At 42.9% G+C, this 19,509-nt stretch overlaps 2 protein-coding genes across 15 annotated transcripts in view; one reads left to right on the top strand and one right to left on the bottom strand.

Moving 5' to 3' along the window:
- The window catches only part of LARGE2 (LARGE xylosyl- and glucuronyltransferase 2), a 118,034-nt gene that overhangs the window by 23,523 nt on the left and 75,002 nt on the right, over positions 1 to 19,509 (bottom strand). The window contains exon 17 of one of the 6 annotated variants that reach the window (XM_075129546.1): positions 13,105 to 13,205. The exons of 4 other annotated variants lie outside the window; for them this stretch is intronic. In XM_075129546.1, coding sequence (XP_074985647.1) covers positions 13,172 to 13,205 — 34 coding nt within the window. In that variant the 3' untranslated portion in view covers positions 13,105 to 13,171. Of the gene's footprint in view, positions 1 to 13,104; positions 13,206 to 15,669; positions 16,689 to 19,509 lie in introns of those variants that run through there. One more of the 6 variants, XM_075129547.1, reaches the window with a different exon arrangement.
- The window catches only part of PHF21A (PHD finger protein 21A), a 256,174-nt gene that overhangs the window by 215,168 nt on the left and 21,497 nt on the right, over positions 1 to 19,509 (top strand). For 6 of the 9 annotated variants that reach the window (XM_048855458.2, XM_048855459.2, XM_048855451.2 and 3 more), the window contains 6 exons: positions 831 to 1,013; positions 9,872 to 10,123; positions 12,755 to 12,841; positions 14,260 to 14,556; positions 16,562 to 16,660; positions 18,930 to 18,981. In XM_048855458.2, coding sequence (XP_048711415.1) covers positions 831 to 1,013; positions 9,872 to 10,123; positions 12,755 to 12,841; positions 14,260 to 14,556; positions 16,562 to 16,660; positions 18,930 to 18,981 — 970 coding nt within the window. The remainder of the gene's footprint in view (positions 1 to 830; positions 1,014 to 9,871; positions 10,124 to 12,754; positions 12,842 to 14,259; positions 14,557 to 16,561; positions 16,661 to 18,929; positions 18,982 to 19,509) is intronic. The other 3 variants (XM_075129550.1, XM_048855453.2, XM_048855457.2) reach the window with 1 other exon arrangement.

Raw genomic sequence — 19,509 nt, 5'->3', positions numbered from 1 at the left:
TCTATCAGGCCTTCTCTGCACCCCTGCTGGAAGTGTCAGTGCCCTGACACTCCCAGCTAAAAGTAAACCTGTTCAGACCAGGCTACCAACAAGATTTAGTCCTCCAGAGGCCGAGATGGGCCTGGAGAAAGTGACCAATCAGGAGCTAGCAGACTAGTTAAGAAGGCTTGCCTGCTTCTTCTGAGGGATCCATGTCTCATCCAGTTCTCAGTGCAGGATGAGACTGGGACAGAGGAGCAATCAGTGCCAACTCTGAGACTCTTAATAAGTCTGTATTGATCATGTGCCAACTGCGATTTTCAGAAGCTTATGAATTGGCCAAATTTTGGTGGTTTTCATAGGGACAGCAAAAAGCCCATCTCTGTCACGAGGGCAACACCCCTGCTAAACTTAAAGCCCCTGTTCCAAAGCATGGAGGCAAGTCACCCATTAGGCGAATGGTAGGGTTGGGAATAAAACCCCTGTCTCATGAGTCCCAATCCAGTGTTCCATCTACTAGACCACGCTGGTTCCCAAATCCTAAAAAAAGAAATCCTGCTGGAACTTCTGAACAAGACTTTTTCAGTAAACACTTTACTCTTTCTTCTTAAGCCGTGTGGGAGAAAAGGATTTATTTTAGGCAGTGGTGGGGTCAGGATTTCTTTTATTTCTAAACATATGACGTATTTCTCTTACCAAAGTGACAATATGAATCCTTTGCGTTTTGCCTCCATAATCCAGTAGAAAAGGTCCTAAAACATTATCCTCTTATGTATTTATTTATTTATTTAATATATATATGCAACTAAATTCTATAACCATTTCTGTTTGTGTTTCTGTTCATCTGGTAGAAGAGAGTGGTGGAACAGCTGCGGAAGAATCTGATTGTAAAGCAGGAACAGCCAGATAATAAGTTTCAAATACAGCCATTGGTACAATCAGAAAACAAACTACAAAATCCACAACAGCAACCACTACAACAACTTCAGCAGCAGCAGTCTACTGCACCCTCTCCAAACCTGATTGGATCACAGGTAAAAACACTGGAAGCCTTTCTGTGATATGTAGGGCATGTTGTTTATTTAGGGTGAAATTCATCTCTGTGCAGACGGATGAGCATAAAGGCTAATTTAAGTCCTTGAAACAGAGTTCAAGTGGGACTTAAATGGTGTGTAGGCCTTGTGGTGGCCCTCTGCGCAAATGGATTTGCCCCTTTGTGCACATACAAGTGGGGTTCTGTTCCTGGTCCCTTCTTTTGCTGTCACTTCTAACCAAAGTCAAAATAAATTGCAGTTTATGATTTTTGTTATTTCTGTTAAAAGCAGGTTCAGAACCTCCAAGTTCAGGAATGGAGGAAGTACCACCTTTCTAAAAAGTAAATGTTAACCAGTATTTCTTCTAGTATGCAAGGGCAAGAATTGTAGCCCATAAGGCATCTATATACATAGTGAGTCTGAAGAAGCAGTTAAGGTCTATTATATCAGTATGACTCACCCCATACAGTGGAACAGTTTTCTAGTTCAGTTGCACAGAAGAGCAGAGGTTAAAACACAATGCACTGTAGAGCAGGTCATGTTTACATAGGAGTATGGTAGCATTCACTCTTGGAGTTCCCTGAAGTATACGATTCTTTTTTTTAAACCTTCAAGGTCTACTCTTCATGTAAAACTTATACTTAGAACTAGGTGTTCTGTGATCTCATAAGTCCCAGTTCAATAAAATACTGAAGTACTTGAAGTTAAGTATATGCTTTAGTGTTTTGATGAATCAGAGTAATAGTTCTTCTTCGAGTGCTTGCTCATGTTGATCCTTTCTAGGTGTGTGCATGCCCATGTGCACCGTCGTCGGAGATTTTTGCCTTAGCGGTATCCATAGGGTTGGCAGTGGCACACTGGAGTGCCATGTTCATGCATCGGTATATTAGGCACTACTGACCCTGTGCCCTCTCAGTTCCTTCTTACCATCCCTGATAGTTGGTCAGAGCACCTTATCTTGCATTGCAAGAGTGTTAGCAGTTCTTAATAGCCCATTGTCTGTCATCTTTGTATATAGTTCTTAAGTAGTTAGCCATTAAGTTAAATGTTAGTTTAGTTGCTGAAGTCCTCGCTGGGACTTTGCCCCAGAGTAGGGCATGCCCCATTCCCCAGGCTTCAAACCGTGTTCGTCATGCAACAGGCCAATGTCTGTTAGTGACCCCCACAGCAGCTGTTTGAAGTGCTTGGGAGAATTCAATATAAAAAACAAGTGTAGGATTTGCAAGAACTTTTGTCTCAAAACCCAGGAGGAGTGGAATATCCGTTTGAAAGCCCTTCTCATGGAGGCTGCACTTCGTCCGGCGTCGGAAGCCTCACGATCGGATTCCGCTTCCAGCACCGCAGCATTGGTGTGGAGCACTCCGCCTGGTACCATTCCCCCTTGGTGGTGCCCGAAAAGCATCTCCATGACCTAGGACCCCAGCCCTGCAACCTCGGTCTCCAGCCAGAAGACCCAGTTCTCCAGCACCATGCCCTCCTTTTACAAGGCATGGAACACTGGAATCGAGGCACTGATCTCCATTCTCTCAGTATCGGCCAGCCTCTTACCAGAGATCACCCTGGCGCAGATCCCTATCACCTAGATGATCTCCCAGGCATCGATCCCCACCAGTGTAGGACCGCTCACCATCGCAGCACTGGTCTCCGCTGTCCCAGTACCGCTCGATGGACAGATGCCGATCCCCATCCTCTCAGCATCGGTCTCCAGCAAGGGTCAGCCAGCAGACACAGGCCTCCAGAGCCCCACCTTGGTCACTGGAAGGTGATTGGTCCGAGTCGGAGCCAGAATTCAGTCCCTCACCAAGGAAGTATGGCTTTCAGTCGGCACCAGAGATCTGCACGACATCTGCGGTGGCGGCATGGCAGCAGGGCCAGTGGCCGGCTTAATGGCCTTATTGGAATCCTTGGGGTATACGAATGATGCCGGTTGCATACTCCCACCACTCCTCCCTAGCTGCCTCAGACAAACGACACCTAGCACCGGGTTCGGAGCACAGTGCAGAATCTGACATGGGGACAGCACAACAGGTGCCAATGCCTAGGGAGCCATCCCCAGAAGGGAAAGGGGAACCCACCCCTCCACCTGCAATGCTCTCATCGTCTTTGTTGCTGGATAAAGCGGTGGCAGGGCCCTCCCAGACTGATAGTCTCCCCCCAACGACTTTAAAGAGCACCACGCTCTCCTTAAGAGAGTGGGTGACAACTTAAACCTGAAAATTAAGGAGTTGGCGGCAAGTGGGTGACCTTTTCAATGTCATATCTTCCACTGCCTCGGCCCGCATCATGCTGCCAGTCCACCCAAGGGTCCTCGGGATCACTAAGGAGTTGTGGCAGACCTCTTCCATTCTGCCCACTTCCAAAAAGGCAGAAAAGAAGTATTATGTCCCCACAGAGGGGTGTGAATATCTCTATATGCACCCACCTGCTGGGTTTCTGGTTGTGTCCACAGTCAACAAGAGGGACAGGCAGGGACAGGTGAGCAGCACACCTAAGAATAAAGACTCCAAGAGACTGGACCTTTTTAACAGAAAGATTTATTCGACGGCCAGTCTGCAATTTCAGGTGTCCAACCACCAGGCCCTGTTGGGCAGGTACAGTTTTAATCTGTGGAACTCCCTTGGCAAGTTCGAGGAGGCCCTCCCACAGGACCACACCCAGGAGTTGGCCACAATAGTGGAGGAGGGCAAATCAATGGTGAGGGGCACCCTCGAGATGGCCTAGGACGCAAGGGGCTTGGTGACCAGGGTTGTTCCCTCTGCAGTGGTGATGAGGCGCAGCTCTTGGCTGCAATCCTTGGGTTTATCCGAGGAGATGCAGCCCACTCTCCAGGACCTCCCGTATGAGGGAGCAGGGGCTCTTCTCTGAGCTCATGGATGCAAGGCTGCATGACCTTAAACTCCCATGCCACCCTCCACTCCCTGGGCCTTCATGCTCCACAGCAGGCTAGGAAGCAGTTCTCTCCTCTTTCTCCTCCTAGGTCCTGGGAGCCTCCCCAGAAGGGCACTTATAGGAGAAAGGACATAGACAAGGGGTTTAAATGACAATGCCCCTCATCCTCCCCTTCGCTTGCTTAGCCCAGCCCTTCAAGACACCATGGGAGCCAAAGACAGGCATTCTGAGGGTGTGCTCAAGGATTGCACCCCAGTCATATTCCAAGATCCACCCTCCTATTTTTTCCTCAACCGTTGCGGCCCTTCCAGTCAACCTGGTCCCAAATAACCTCGGACCGTTGCATGCTCAACGTAATATCTTCAGGCTACACCCTACAGTTCTTAGCCTCCCCTTCCTCCGTCCCCCTTTCCCGTTCCTCTTCAGGGACCCTTCTCATGAGCAACTCCTCTCCCAGGAGGTAGACCACCTCCTCAAAATGGGGGCAGTAGAGGAGGTCCCTCGGGAAATGCGAGGAAAAGGGTTATACTTCCATTATTTCCTAATCCTGAAGGCAAAAGGGGGCCTGCGACCCATCCTAGACCTGCGACACCTCAACAAGCATCTCAAAAAGTTGAAGTTCCACATGGTTTCCTTGGCCTCCATTATTCCCTCCCTGTATCTGGGAGACTGGTATGCTGCCCTCAACTTAAAGAATGCATATTTCCATATCTCCGTCTTCCAAGGACACAGAAAGTTCCTCCGTTTTATGCTGGGCCAGTGCTGTTTTCAGTTCACAGCACTACCCTTTGGTCTTTTTTCAGCCCCGAAAGTGTTTACAAAATGCATGCCATCAGTGGCCATTTACCTAAGGCATTGGGGTATTCAGACTTATCTGTACCTCAATGACTGGTTCATCAAAGGCCAATCCTGGAATCAGGTGCAGCTGCACCTCATTCTGGTTCACTCCACCTGTCATGATCTAGGTCCGTTAATAAACAAGAAAAAAATCAACTTTAGTTCTGGTGCAGCGTATAGAGTTCATTGGAGCAGTCCTCGGCTCTACTTGGTCCAGAGCCTTCCTCTCCGGAGCCCGATTCCGAGCCGTCACAGACCTGATCTCATGCATGCGAGGCCACCCTCTCACCATCACTCAGGTTGTTGGGTCACATGGCAGCCTGTACTTACGTGGTCCGCTACGCATAGATTCGCCTCAGGCCCCTACAGGCTTAGCTAGGGTTGGTCTGTATCCCCAACAGACACAACATAGACCTTGTAGTCTAGGTACCGAGCCACATACTGTCATCACTCACATGGTGTTTGAATCTCATATCAGTGTTGGAGGGAGTCCCCTTTGCGTCTCTGGCCCCGTCGGTTACCCTAGTCTACAGTGCCTCAGATCTGGGGTTAGGGTGAGCAGACGTCCCGATATTTAGTTGTTTGTCCCACGTCCCGACCAATGTACGGTCGGGACGCCATTTGTCCTGATATTTTGCTTCGGCGGCACTCTGGCTTTTTTTTTTTTTTTTTTTTTCCCCTTGGGGCAACAAAAAACCTAGAGCTAGCCCTGGTGGCGGGCTTGAGCCTGTGGCTGCCCCCCCATGTGTCCTGATATTTTGTTGTTGTCATCTTGTCACCCTGTCTGGGGTGGGGAGCCCACATGGGAAATCTCAGCATGCAAGGTTGTTGGTTGAGTAACAATTGCTTCCTACACATAAATGTCAGAGCTCAGAGTGGTTTGCTTGGCCTGCCAAGCTTTCTTTCCTCATATAAAGGGCAGGTTGGTTCAGATCCTGACAGACAACACCGCCACAATGTTCGATATTGACAAGCAAGGCGGATCCCGATCGTCAGTCCTTTGCCAAGAAGCTCTCAGGCTGTGGAACTTTTGTGTTCAGCATGCCATTCACCCCTTAGCTGCACACCTCCCCGGGGCCAGGGATGCGAATGGTTTGCTCCATTCGGAGGTGGTCAGCGTCACCTTCCAGAGATGGGGGACTCCCCGAGTGGACTTTTTTGCGTCCATTACCGCATTATAGCTGCTGCTCCTCCAGCCGGACCTGCTGTCCCAGAACCATGGCAGTTATCTGTACCCAAACCTCACAGCTCTGTACCTGACAGCTTGGCTGCTGCATGGTTAAATGCGGAGGAGCAAGATGCTCGACTGGTGTCCAACAGGTCGTGTTGTGCAGCAGAAAGCCCTGTACCTGGCCAAATGGGAGCAGTTCACATGCTTGACCTCGAATAAAAGTATTCAGCCTGAGCAAGCCTCACTGCAGTCAATCCTAGACTATCTTCTGTATCTCCACGGCCTGTCTCTTTCGTCCATTAAGGTCCACTTGGCTGCTATTTCAGCCTTCCATCCACCACTCCAGGGCAGGTCGGTTTTCACTCAGGACATGAAGGTCAGGTTCCTCAAGGGCCTGAAGTGCCTCTACCCCACATCCGGGACCCCGTCCCTCCGTGGGACCTGAATAAAGTTTTCCCAGGTTATTGGAAGATACTGTCATATCTGTCATGGTGAATCTCAAGTAGGAGCAGAGACATTATTTTACCTCTGTATTTTGCGTTGGTGTGACCACTGCTGGATTACTGTGCCCAGTTCTAGTGTCCAGAATTCAAGAAGGATGTTGATAAATTGGAGAGGGTTTAGAGAAGAGCCAGCGAATGGTTGAAGGATTAGAAAACCTGCCTTACAGCGATAGATTCAAGGAGCTCAATCTATTTAATTTAACAAAGAAAGTTAAGGGGTGTCTTGATCACAGTCCTTAAGTGCCCTACATGGAGAACAAATATTTGATAGTGGGCTCTTCAAGACAGCAGAGAAAGTTATAACTTGATACAATGGCTAGAAGTTGAAGCTAGACAAATTCAGACTAGAAATAAGATGTACATTTTTAGCAGTGAGGGTAATTAACCACTGGAACAATTTACTAAGGGTTGTAGTGAATGTTCCATCATTGGCCATTTTTAAATCAAGATTGGATGTTTTTTCTAGAAGCTCTGCTCTAGGAATTATCTTTGGGAAGTTCTGTGGTCTTTGTTGCACAGGAAGTGAGACTTTGTTGCACAGGAGGTTATAATGGTCCCTTTTGGGGTTGGATTCTATGAATAAGAACAATGGCACTTGGACAACATCAATAAGCTGAGGGGCAAGGGACACTGCCATTGGAACAGAATGAATGAACAGTGTTGCATCCTAAAAACTATTCTAATCTCAGTTACACTGATATAAATCTGGAGAACCTCTGCTCACTACCATTCACACTCTGCCGTGTTTCTACTGACTAACAAAACGTGCCTTCTCTCCTAAAAGAGAAAAGCCTCTGTACCTACTAGGAAAAGTAAAATATTTGCCTCTTTTTAAAGTTTCCTGATTTTTTTTAAAGTTTTGTAACTAACATATCTTCCAAGGCACTTAGCAGAATGAATTTTTTAGGTGAAAGTTCAATTGCAATTCAAGTTAGGATTAGAGGTAAATATACTGCCCTAATGGTAACGTTTTACTATAATCCAATATCGTATGATTTGTAAAAAGCAGCAAACCTGTTTTTAAAAAATCACATTGCTATGGATGTGAAATTTTATGGTCTTATTGCTGATGTTACATCAGTATTAATAAATAAACTGAAATATAGAAATATTCACATAGAAATATTCCATCTTTAGCTGCCAAAAAATAATTAACATGCAGCAACGTGACAGAGGGAAATTCATTATCTGGGCTCTGCTGATTAGAGGTTTGCTTTCGTTATATACGATCTCACTAGAAGCCCTTGATAGAGTCATGTCTTGTATTACATGATTGATTACATTTTTCTTTAAAATGTATGTGGGTGAATGTAGTATTAATGAAAATGATCCTCTTACTGTTATATCTCACTGGAACACTTTGTTCAATGCCACTCCACAACAGGAAGGAGGTCGCTTGTACTGGAGAGAGTAAAGCAGAGGTCAATAAAGAAACTCATGAATCGAAGATATAAAGAAAGGTTAAGGGAGTTATTCTTATTTTTGTGATACAGAAGACAGTGTTATAAATGGGATTGATAAAATTTATAAAGGGTCAAATTCACTGCTCGTGAAAATAGTTCACATGTGAGGGGTTCAAAAACTAGAGTATATCGTCCAAACAGTAGGAATTGGAAGAATACTGGTAATTAAGGCAAAATAAATTCCCAAATAATGTAATAAATATACTGAAAAAGTTACCTTGGAAAACAATTGAAATTACACATGGATTTATTTTTTAAGGAGGGGAAAGAATGGTGAAATTAAAATAAGCTGACATAAAGCAGGCATGTTAGCACCAGAAAAAAGTGTCACCTGATACCTGGCCCAACATTTCTTCTGTTCTAGGGCATAGTAGCACTTGCATCAGAGAGATGCAGGCCATGGTTCTCATTTTGTACTGGGAACATCTGATCATTCCACCAAGAAGTCTGGAAAGATGCAGTGACATCAGTATAGTAGATCTGATGAAAAAGAAAGCAAGTTCATTCACCAGTTCCTTTAGCTGCCATTTGTCTTCATTTTTTAAAAAATGTATATTTTGATCTGGCATCATGTGGAAATAGTTGCCTTGTTCTCTTCTGTGTGATTATTTCTCCTTTCCCATCTCTCCTTAACAAACATTTCAGTAAACAGTAAAATTTAAAGGAAAATATTGCAGGGGTAGTCTCTTTAGCCCAGATTTTTAAAGGTACTTAAGCATTGCTTTGCTCAGTGTTGCAAAGCCTAACTGATTTAGAAGCCTAAATCTCATTTTCTAATGGGATTTAGGCACTTAGGAGACAAACTCCTATTTAACGTCAATGGGTTGTAGATAAATTGCCTAAATTACTTTTGAAAATGAGATGTAGGTTCCTAAACCAGTTAGGTGTTACAGCTGTAAGCACAGCAATACCTATATATATTTAAAAATCTGGGCCTTAACCTATTAATCTTGAGAATTGATATTTGCAGCTGTAGTAGATTTAGGCATTTCATATTTGTGCTGGGACTAGAGGCTCCAAAATTGCTGTCTTCAGGTCAGGCCAAGAGAAATCACATTGTACAGCAACGTAGGACAAGGAAAATTCCAGTATGAACAACTGAAATTTAATTGGTTACTGCCTGTTGGACAAACTAAAAGTCAACACTTAAAACTCTAGGATATATCCAGCCTGAGGCTGAAACTAAAAACTGGCTGCCTCCTATATCAGTTTCCTTGTAACACAGAAATAGTGATGGAGGATTTTTCCACCAAGCTTATTATTTTTCTAGTTTCCTTCTGTAGCCGCAGTTAGCTAGTTGGCCTCCTGCTCTTCTCAGGAAAGGGAAGACTCCAGATTGCTAAATTACTGTACATATAACTAAAAACAAAAAAATGGATATCCAAAATTGAGGTCTAGCTTTGTCCTTAAAGATGTCAATGTTGAAATGTTTCCTCCTCCTTCCTCTAATAAAATGATCATTTTGGATAACTAAATTATCTGAAAAATAGAAAACTTTCCTCTAAAGGTTTGGATCTCTGCTGATGAGAGAGATGCTGGGACTGTATCTTTACTAGATGTGCTCCATAAATTTTCACATTTAAAGGGTTGAAACTGAAACTGACACTCATGACAATATTCATGTGGCAATAATACAAAGCTAAAAAATCTAAGAGAAGTAGGTGCTATGCCTCTACTAACACCTGATTAATCTCACAATGTGTTTTCCCATTGTACATGCATACTATATTTGCATTGTTCACAATACTTTCTGTATGATTGCAAGTTTTAGTAAAGATTTATCTCAGGACTTTGTCAGATTAAGAATTTTTTCCATTTCTCCAGTTTTTGTAGGCATAGGGTAAAGTGTGTGTATATACAGAGCAGACAGAATCAATGCTGTTTTTTCTCCCATTTTTACCTATAATTTCTGACTGATTGAGCTCAAGTATAAGCAACATCCTGTCCAATATGTAATGTTCTAGACACTTAAGCTGTGTTTTCTGTTTCCCTTAGAAAACTGTGACTACAACTCCTATGATCACCACTAAGACACTACCTCTCGTCTTGAAAGCAGCAACTGCAACCATGCCTGCCTCTGTTGTGGGTCAAAGACCTACCATTGCCATGGTTACTGCAATCAACAGTCAGAAAGCGGTCCTCAGCACCGATGCACAGAATACACCAGTCAACCTCCAGACAACAAATAAAGTTACTGGTCCAGGAGCAGAGGCAGTCCAAATAGTGGCAAAAAACACAGTTACTTTGGTAAGCCAGAAGAAATAGTCTGTGTGTGTGTGAATGTGGGACTGTGTGCACCTGTTGAGCTGTGTGTATTTACCAAGGGGGACTACTTAAAATACTACTTATAAACAGGCTGGTTTTGCCCCACAGAAGGAAAAATGAACTCTTACACATAGGAACATGCAGTACCTCATTGATATTGTGAGGTTTAATTAGTTGAAATGCTTTGAGAGCCTAAGGGAAAAATATTTATTATTTATGTATGTTAATATTTTTATTGAATTAAGTCATTATTGTAGTCACTCTGTGTAAAGCTTGCCCTAGAAGCTGGGTCTTTGGAAAGATACTGTTACTAGTATGAAGTTCTTGTTACCTCATCTGCAGAGCTCTGTTGTGAAAAAATATTGTTCTGTAGTTCTGGTTTTGGAAGCTTTGTGAACTTTATTTATTTGGTTGGTATAGATCCTCATCTTATCTAATGTGTCAAACTTCTCTTGTTTTCTTCGCTCACTGAATTTACATAGGGTTAGGATACACCTCCCATCCTATCAGGTCTTCATTTACCACATCCTCTTACCAGGATCCAGCCATCATAAGCCCACATTTTGGAAAGTGTCTCACTTTTGATTATATCAGGCTTTCAGAGAGTGCTTAGCAGCTCCTGTGTAACTGATCAGCTGCACAGAATTTTGTTTAAAAATGTAAACAATAGCAATGTGGGCATTTGGGTTTCTGCGACTAGAGACCAGGCAATTGAACAGAGCCATTACAGGGAAGTTTTACTTTGTGGCTAAAGGCTGATCCAGGGCTTCATCAACAGTCAGGCCAATTTATATCGTAAATTTTCCTTTATAAAATAATACAGCTTTGATGGATGTAAATAGCCAGTGTTTTGCTTCTGAATGAGGCAGATAGTTGTATTTGTGGTGGAGAAACCTCTTTAGGTGGAGTCTTTTTCCACCATCCCCACTGTTGTGATTATCTCCCAGAAGGATTGATAAATATCTGCTCAGGCTTAGTCCTTGCTGAATAACTTACCTGGTCCACAGAGTTGACCCTTCTTTTAATTATCACTAATGATTAAGGCTACAATTTAGTCATGGGTATTTTTAGTAAAAGTCACGGACAGGTCACGGGCAATAAACAAGAAGTCACTGCCAGTGACCTGTCCATGACTTTTACTAAAAATACTCCTAACTAAATCTTAGGTGCTGGGGGATGGACGGCGCTCCAGTGGATGCTGCCGCTCTGGGGGGAACATGCTCTGGCGGTCGCTGCAGCACCTGGGGTGGGGGAAGTGCAGCCCTGAGTCCCACTGCCGCCACCCCCATTGCTTCTCTGGGCAGGGGATGGCCCATGGCCACACCACTGCTGCTCCGGGTCGGGGGCAGCCTAGGATCCCACCGCCGCACCTCTGGGGGAAGGGGGGTGGCGGTGGTGGCGGCTTGAGGCCCCACTGCTGCTGTTGCTCAGGGCGGGGGTGGCCTGGAGCACTGGTGCTGCTGCTGGGGGGTGGCCCAGGGCACTGCTGCTGCTCCCAGACTGCTGCTCCAGGGCAGCGCCTGGGACCAGCTGCCTGGAACCACAGTAGCAGCTGCCAGGGTGGCCTGCCCCAGGGCCACCGGAGCATCAGCCAATGCGGGTGGCCCTGGGGCCATCCCAGCTGCTCAGGTGGCCCTGGGGTCAGCCGCCCCACCCACTGCCGAAGTCACAGATGTCCCAGAAAGTAACAGAATCTGTGACTTCCGTGACCTCCATGAAAGACTCGTAGGTTTACTAATTGTATGTGTTTCTATAGTGTTTCTATCAAGGATCTCAAAACATTTTCCCATATAATTAAGACTTACAGCACGCTGGTGAAGTATTAGTATTGCTATTTTACATCGTTGAACAGAGCTACAGAGAAGAAAGAGCCAACATTTTCAAGTGTAAACTAAATTTGCGTGTCTCAATTTTGGGTGCTCCACTGAAGATAACTAGGATCTTCAGAGTGTTGGGCCACAGTAGCTTCCACTGATTTCAGTTAGAGTTGGAAGTGCTTAGCTTAGCCCCTCTAAAAATCACAGCTGAGGTGCCTCAAGCTGTATATTCAAAATTAAAAGCCACTTTTGAAAATTCAGGCCAAAGTTATTAATTCAGGGTCAAGTACTGTGTCATTTACAATGCTAGAAATAGAAGATGGGTTCTGGCTCCCAGACCTTGTTCTAACTACTAGAGACATTGCATATCATTCCACATGAGAAGACAGAAGTGCTTTTACCATGTGAAGGTCTATCTGGTGGGGTAGCCAAATCTGGTTTTACTTTCTATCTTTTGTGAAGGCAGTTTTGACTTGTAAAACAATTGTGAAAGTTCATTACCTTCAAATGAAATGTTTTAGAGGCAGAGCCTAGTATTACATACTTTTAGATGAAACAAAGGGATGGTTAGCTTCAATTTGCAATACAGGATGTTCAGGAACCAAAGTGTAAGGCCAGCTCTTTCTTTAATGTAATTCTAAAACAGAAACTGTTGCTGTGGGAATTTATTTACAGTGGGGGAAACCAGCCTAAACTGAGGAGCATCAGGACTGAAAATACTATCAGTGTGCTTGGTTTTGATGAATTCCTTCAAAGCTATTTTCCTCTTGTTGAACTCTCTCTAATGTTTGTATAGCAGGTTCAGGCTACACCTCAGCCCATCAAAGTGCCACAGTTCATCCCTCCTCCCAGACTCACTCCTCGTCCAAATTTTCTTCCACAGGTGAGTGTACCAAGAACAAGAAAGATAGGAGGGAAGTTGGCCATAAGTAAATAAGGGATGTTTTCTTTTCATTTCTTACCTTCAAGATGTGTGAAATGAAACTACTGAAAGTGTAGGAGCAGAATCAGACTGTCACCGAAGGCTGCAAAATCTCTGCAATCATCATTGCTCAGTATTCAAGAGCAGGAGAAGAGAAATAGCTGAAGTCTTTTCTGCAGCTTCCATTCTTTATACCATTTGCAGCTAAGCAATACAGCTTTACATTGTTTTACTTTGCACTGTTTTTAGAAAAGACGCTGGTTGCTTCTTTGCATTTTTTGATGAAGCTTCTTAGAGAAGGAGCAAGGGGGTATAACTGGGAGTACTGGGATGAAATTAAGAAAGGAAAAATTTAGGCTGATGATCAGAACAAGACATTGGGACAGTAAAATCTGTTAATCTGTGACATAGTTTCCAGGCATAAATGAAGGCTACACCCTGTAATTTGAGACATTAAAGGTAAAATGGATAAGATACCAGAAAATATATGATGGGAAACAATCTTTTATCGGTAGGGAGATAGATTAGATGACCTAATGGATTTTGTTTCTACTTTTGTTTTCTGTAACTATGAGATATTTGTATAATGGGGAATATGCCAGGTATGTATAGCTAAAGATAATGATGGTACAGGCCCAGAAAATATGTTGGATCCCCTGAATTTTGTAGAGATGTTTCCTGGCTTCATACCTATGGATATCTTCTCAAATATTATGCTTTATCATAGCATCAGAGAAAGGAAAGAGCAAGTGGCAATATGGCTGTATTTACCAGTAGAGGCTTTGATATTTTCAATGAGGGGACAGTTTGTTCATAGTTTAGCAGAACCAGTTTCCTGGTGTAAAAGGTTGCACAATGTATCTGCATAATGCATGAAGTCAACATAGGCCATGGTGACTTATTGGACATCTCTGAAGACTTTCTTTTAGCTCTTGGGTCAGCTGTTTAGATATTGATCTCTTGGCCAATGTAAAAAGTGCTACAATATTGAAAGCTGTGTAAAGCTTTTGAAACATACTTTCAAAATCGATTGCCTAAGTTGCTCCTGCAAATATTGCATGGGCATCTGTTGTCCTCACAAAACCAAAAAGTAGATTTGTACATACAAAACAGTTAAACATGCAAATAAGTATTTGGGCATGCAAATGTGTGCAGTGTGTGCAAGTGTTATGGATGGGTTTTATGCAAGCAGATTGAAAATGTGGTTCTTTATTGTCATTGCACATTTATGACACTATTATAAAAATGTGTTCTGTAAGAAATGATAGATAGTTCTGCAGAATTTAGACAAGCTGAATCAAAAGATTTAAAACAGAGAAATATATTCAATAAATTCATTTTAAATATATTTCTATGTGTCTGGGTTTTTTTCCTTGTAGGTTCGACCCAAACCAGTTGCCCAGAACAACATTCCTATTGCCCCAGCACCACCTCCGATGCTTGCAGCTCCTCAGCTTATTCAAAGGCCTGTGATGCTGACAACAAAGTTCACACCCAGCTCTTTACCCACCTCACAGAACTCCATACACCCAGTTCGTGTTGTTAATGGGCAGACAGCAACCATAGCCAAAACTTTCCCTATGGCACAGCTCACCAGCATTGTGATAGCAGCCCCAGGTACCAGGCTCGCTGGACCTCAGACTCTACAGATCAGCAAACCAAACCTTGAAAAACAGGTACAGTTGGGCAATGCGTCGACTAAATGCTTCAGTTCTACTTTTGTGGGTTAATGCTGCCAAGATGGAGAGGAATAACAACCATGGGGGGAATTTTCAAGGGAGAATGAAATATCAGAGTCCCACTTATAGTGACCTAATATTAATAATATAATGACTTTGGAGACTGTATTAAAAGAGACAGCTCCAGTTCATAGGACAGAAAGGTTGGTGTTCTTTCAAAGGTCCGTCGGAATCATTACTGTTCTTTAGTAATTTGGTGCTCCCCCTACTGGATCAGCAGCAAATGTTCATCTGAGGTGTGCTGATATCTCTGATGATGCTGACACACAGACAATATTAGGTCACAGTAAACCAAAAGCCATGTTCATGTCCGGTCCTTTAGAAACACAGGAACAAAATATTTTTTTATTTCTAAACTTCTTTAAATTATAAACAATGGGGAGTAGAGGAATAATAACTATTCAAAATATTTAACAAGGCCTGTTTAGTAAGAGAATCCGGCCGCATTTGCTTTGATGCTGGAGCCTGTTGATTTGTGTTCTCCTCTGAATCCCCCTTTAAATTGCAGGGAAACAGAATGGCCATTTAGCTTCTTGAGGTTGTTTAAGACTCCCATGAGTGACCTGAGCTTGAATGGATGGAAGAAATGCCTCAAAAATAGAGTTTCTAGATATTTAGTTATTAAATCTCACTTCAGGAAAGAGCAAATGGGGAAGAAGTCCTAAAAAATAATACGCAACTTCAAATAAAATGATATAATTGGGTCATAACTGTAGACTTTTCCAATTCAGTTCATGTGAAATCTTTGGTTTCACTACAGACACTTCCTTGTCGATTAATGTACCTTGGAGTTGTCCACTATGGACAATTTTGTGCATAAAAGATGCACTATCACTTCACTAAATTCACAGGGGTAGGTTGTTGCATATCTTTTAAGGCAGATTTACAAACTGTGCTCTGCAACAGTGCATGCCTGTTACCTATGAGCTAGATGAATCCCTGTGCTGCACGTCCACAATGTTGCATCTTTGATGCTGATATTTCTTTGATGTCAACACCATTTGTTTATTATTTAAGAACTGCTGACAGTCAGGAAAACTTTGAAAAACATTCTGAGACAAGTAACGATGATTTAATTATCTGTGTACAGTCTTTTGGTATGATTTTCTTAATCTTTATGATTAAGGATATTTACACAAAACAAAATTTGTCTCTCTTCAGCATTCATAGATTCATAGATATTAAGGTCAGAAGGGACCATTATGATCATCTAGTCTGACCTGCACAATGCAGGCCACAGAATCTCACCTACCCGCTCCTGCGATGAACTTCTCACCTGTGTCTGAGCTATTGAAGTCCTCAAATCATGGTTTAAAGACTTCATTCATCTCCTCACTCTTGAGTTTGTGACATCACAGCCGTGCCACAAACTGAGGGTCACCATGCTGGTAATTGTGATGTTGAGAGCCAAGGATTCTGACTTCAGGGAGGAAATAAGCCACAGGAATATCTGAGCTCTTAGGAGTCACAGTGCCAGTTTTCAGGCAAATGTTACTCATAATGACAAATGAAGGGAAAGAAATGGAGAATGTATATACCATTCAGAATGGGTTCTGAACAGGGGCTTTTCATAGAATGATTTTCCATAAGGCTTCAGCTGGTCTGTAATCAATCCACTTCTCATGCAGCTTTATAAATATTTCTACCAAAAATGTTAACTGCAGCATGACCTTTATCACTTGTGTGGTTGCTTGATTGGGTTGCCTGAGTTGCTGTGATGCTGCACGTTCTTGGGTTTGGGCCTGTTCTGTTTCTTTGCCAAAGCAGGACACATTATTTAAACTTCCCTCACATTCCTGGAGCAAATCTCTTTTTGGGGCACTGCCAGTTTGTTCTACAACTGTTTTTCCGTTCTACTACTAAACTGAAATTACTCATTTCACTTAGTTTTTCTCTAACTAAAAAATGCTCTTAGTACTGAGTTGTACTTGTTTCTTTTCAGACTATTAAACCCCATGTGGAAGCAGAGGAGAAGCAAACAGAGAGTCGTACCATTACTCCACCAGCTGCACCCAAGCCAAAACGAGAAGAAAATCCACAGGTATCAGAGCAAATTCGGTGTTCTCTCCCTAGGAGAAAAAGGAGGCATTCTATCTTTCAAAAAACGCCATAAACCAGGATGGAATAGAGCATATCTATTTGTTTCCTCATTTCCCCCTCACCCTACACAGACACACTCTTTCTCACACACAATCTTTTTTTTTCCCTGTTCCCTTTTGAAGACTCATTTGCTTTCCTTTCAGTGTTCTTGCTGGAGAGGACTGAGAAATAAGGATGGGGAATAATAAATCTAAATGTAAATAGCGCATAAAATTGTTCAGAACTGGCAGAATTGTGGACTCTTGAGCTTTTTACTCCTAAATGTTCCGAATACCCTTCAAACAGCTCACCCAGCATACAGTACATCTTTTGATTTCCATACCTTTGAGATCTCAGACTTGTAGAATCATTCCCTAGACTAGAGAGTTATCTTTATCTTGCTTGAAAAGCTTTTACCGTCTTGACAACTTTATTCTAGTAAACAGGAAAGAAAGGAACGTTTTTGCCATAGAGCCTCTGCTGTTGGTACTTCTTTTGATCGTAAGACAGACAGGTTATAAACCTATCCCAACTTAAGTCCAGATGGTCTGATCCCTTTTTCTGAATGGGCATTTCTTAGTTCCTGTCTACACTACGAAACATCGGGCCTGGTTACAATTAAAATGTGTTGTGTAGTGGGTATCTAATCATGTTGCAACCACGTTCCCTAACTCATCTGTATTTTGTAGTGTAGCTAGATTCATAGTGGCCATCGGTTTCATCTTTGAGTATTGCCAGTACAGATTTCTATTCTTGGGTGCAACTGCACCATAATACGGACCCTCTAAAAAGCTGTGATTGTTAGAGAACTGCATGTTTAGAACTGAAGTGATAATAGGAGCCATGGCTCTGAATGTTGTCGATTCCTTTCAACTGCAATAGCAGTGTGATTGTTAATCTGTGTCCTTCCCATTCTTTGCTCCATCATTTGTTGTTTTTGCCCTCTTAGCCAAATTCTTTCTAAACAATCTTTCTGGTTAATCTTGAAAAGCGATTTACGAGTGAATCTATTACTAGTTGAAATATGTAGCATTGTATCATGGGGCATTATTACTGGACCTATTATTTCCTGTTCTATCAGTGCCATGTTAAGTCCATTGCTATAACAAAGACATGGCCAAAACTTCAAAACAAAAAGATAAAACGGGTTCAAATGGTGCTCATCTTGCTGTGGAAAGATGTTGTCAATCCTAACTCCTGGTGTCTGAGGTTCCTTGGGGTGAGTCACTTGTCATGGTGGTGGTCAATTTCTGTATTATTTTGCACCCCTTCCTCTCTCCTGTGCTCATAAGACTGAATTCTTTCTCCAGTCTTTCCTCATAGAAAAGGCACTAAAGGCCTCTCAAACAGCACCTTTCAGCTGCTTCTGAATTGGTACTCAGTCCTTCTTTTCTCCCATGGGACAAGCTGAAGTCCAGATCCACCAGACCACACACCTTGAGAGGGCCTGGAAACTAAGTAAGATCAAGGACAGAGGTCCGTTGCTATCCTTTTCACTATCGTTCACCTAGTTTCAACTCAAGCTCCTGGACAGGGCTCAGATCCAAAGGCAGGTTGGTACAAAAAGAGGCCCTATGAGATGCTCAAGGAGAAGCTCTACCTTTCTCAGTGAGGGCTGACCCTATAGATCTAAGTACAGCTGAGGATCCAAGGAATAGCCCCAAATTTATTGGGTTATCTTTGCCACCTTATTGTACCAACTGTTTGAATTGATTCTGACTGCCAAAATTGGCAGAGTTGTTGAAACCTTCTTTTGGTGGTGTTAGAGTAGTAGTTCTTGAACTGTGGTCCTCAGAGTACCAGTGGTTTCCAGAGCCCCTACCTGGTGGCTCACAATGTTAAATACTTTGGGAATCAAGCAGTGAGGATTTTGTTGCTCTGTAACCAGCAATGTTTAGTTGGCAATTGAATTGTGCTGGTATCTACTAAGGGCCAGTGATGGTTTGGGAGTTGAGACCTTGAGTCTGTTCAGTCTGCCAGTGACTTCTTGTATGACATTGTGGAAGTTGCTTCTCCCTGTCTCTGACTTTTTCTCCACATCTGTAAAATAGGTCTAGTGTCTCTCCTTTGGAAAGCAATTTGAGATCTACAGATGAAAAGTGCTATATAAGAACAAAGAATTAGTAATATTTTCCTTACTTGGTTGGCTACCAACTGACTTTGGGCTAAATGAAATTGCTCCTGATAATGACTGTAACTAGAATGAACTCTGTTCTCTCTCTCTGACACAGAAACTTGCCTTCATGGTATCTTTGGGACTGGTTACACATGACCATCTGGAAGGTAAGAAAAGTAACTGAGAATGGTTCCTGAGCTCTCCTGTTTCTCAGCAATTCTAGATTGGAAGTAAAAGTCCCAAATGTTCTTGTGTGAAGTGCACTCTTTTTTTTTCCCTTGCACCAAGGAAAAGATCACATTTGGGCTATGCTCATATAGCACTGGGTGCAACTTATCCCTGCCCCCTCAGCTCCTTTTCCGTTGTTACATGGAAACAAAGCAATTGCTTAGTTATCTGAGATCAATGGTTGGGGAGGCAGTGCATGCTCTGCTGTCTGAGAGGAAACTATGAAAAAACTAATTGACTGTTGTGTAGCCCTTATGTGTGAAGAAGTTACCTAATAGGTCAGTGTACCTTAACCCCTTCTCTGGATTTCTCAATTCTGTAAATTGGTGAACATGCTGGGTTACTGGATTTCAGTAGTTCTGATAATTTCTTTAGTCCTCACCTACAATGAAATCAAGCCTAAATCTGCAGAAATTCAAGGACTTGCACATCACTGTACTAAATTTAGGCTCAGCAGAAATCAATTT

The sequence above is a fragment of the Caretta caretta genome, chromosome 6 (assembly GCF_965140235.1).
Source record: "Caretta caretta isolate rCarCar2 chromosome 6, rCarCar1.hap1, whole genome shotgun sequence".
NCBI classification, from domain to species: domain Eukaryota; kingdom Metazoa; phylum Chordata; order Testudines; family Cheloniidae; genus Caretta; species Caretta caretta.
This window is presented reverse-complemented; position numbering and strand designations above follow the sequence as displayed.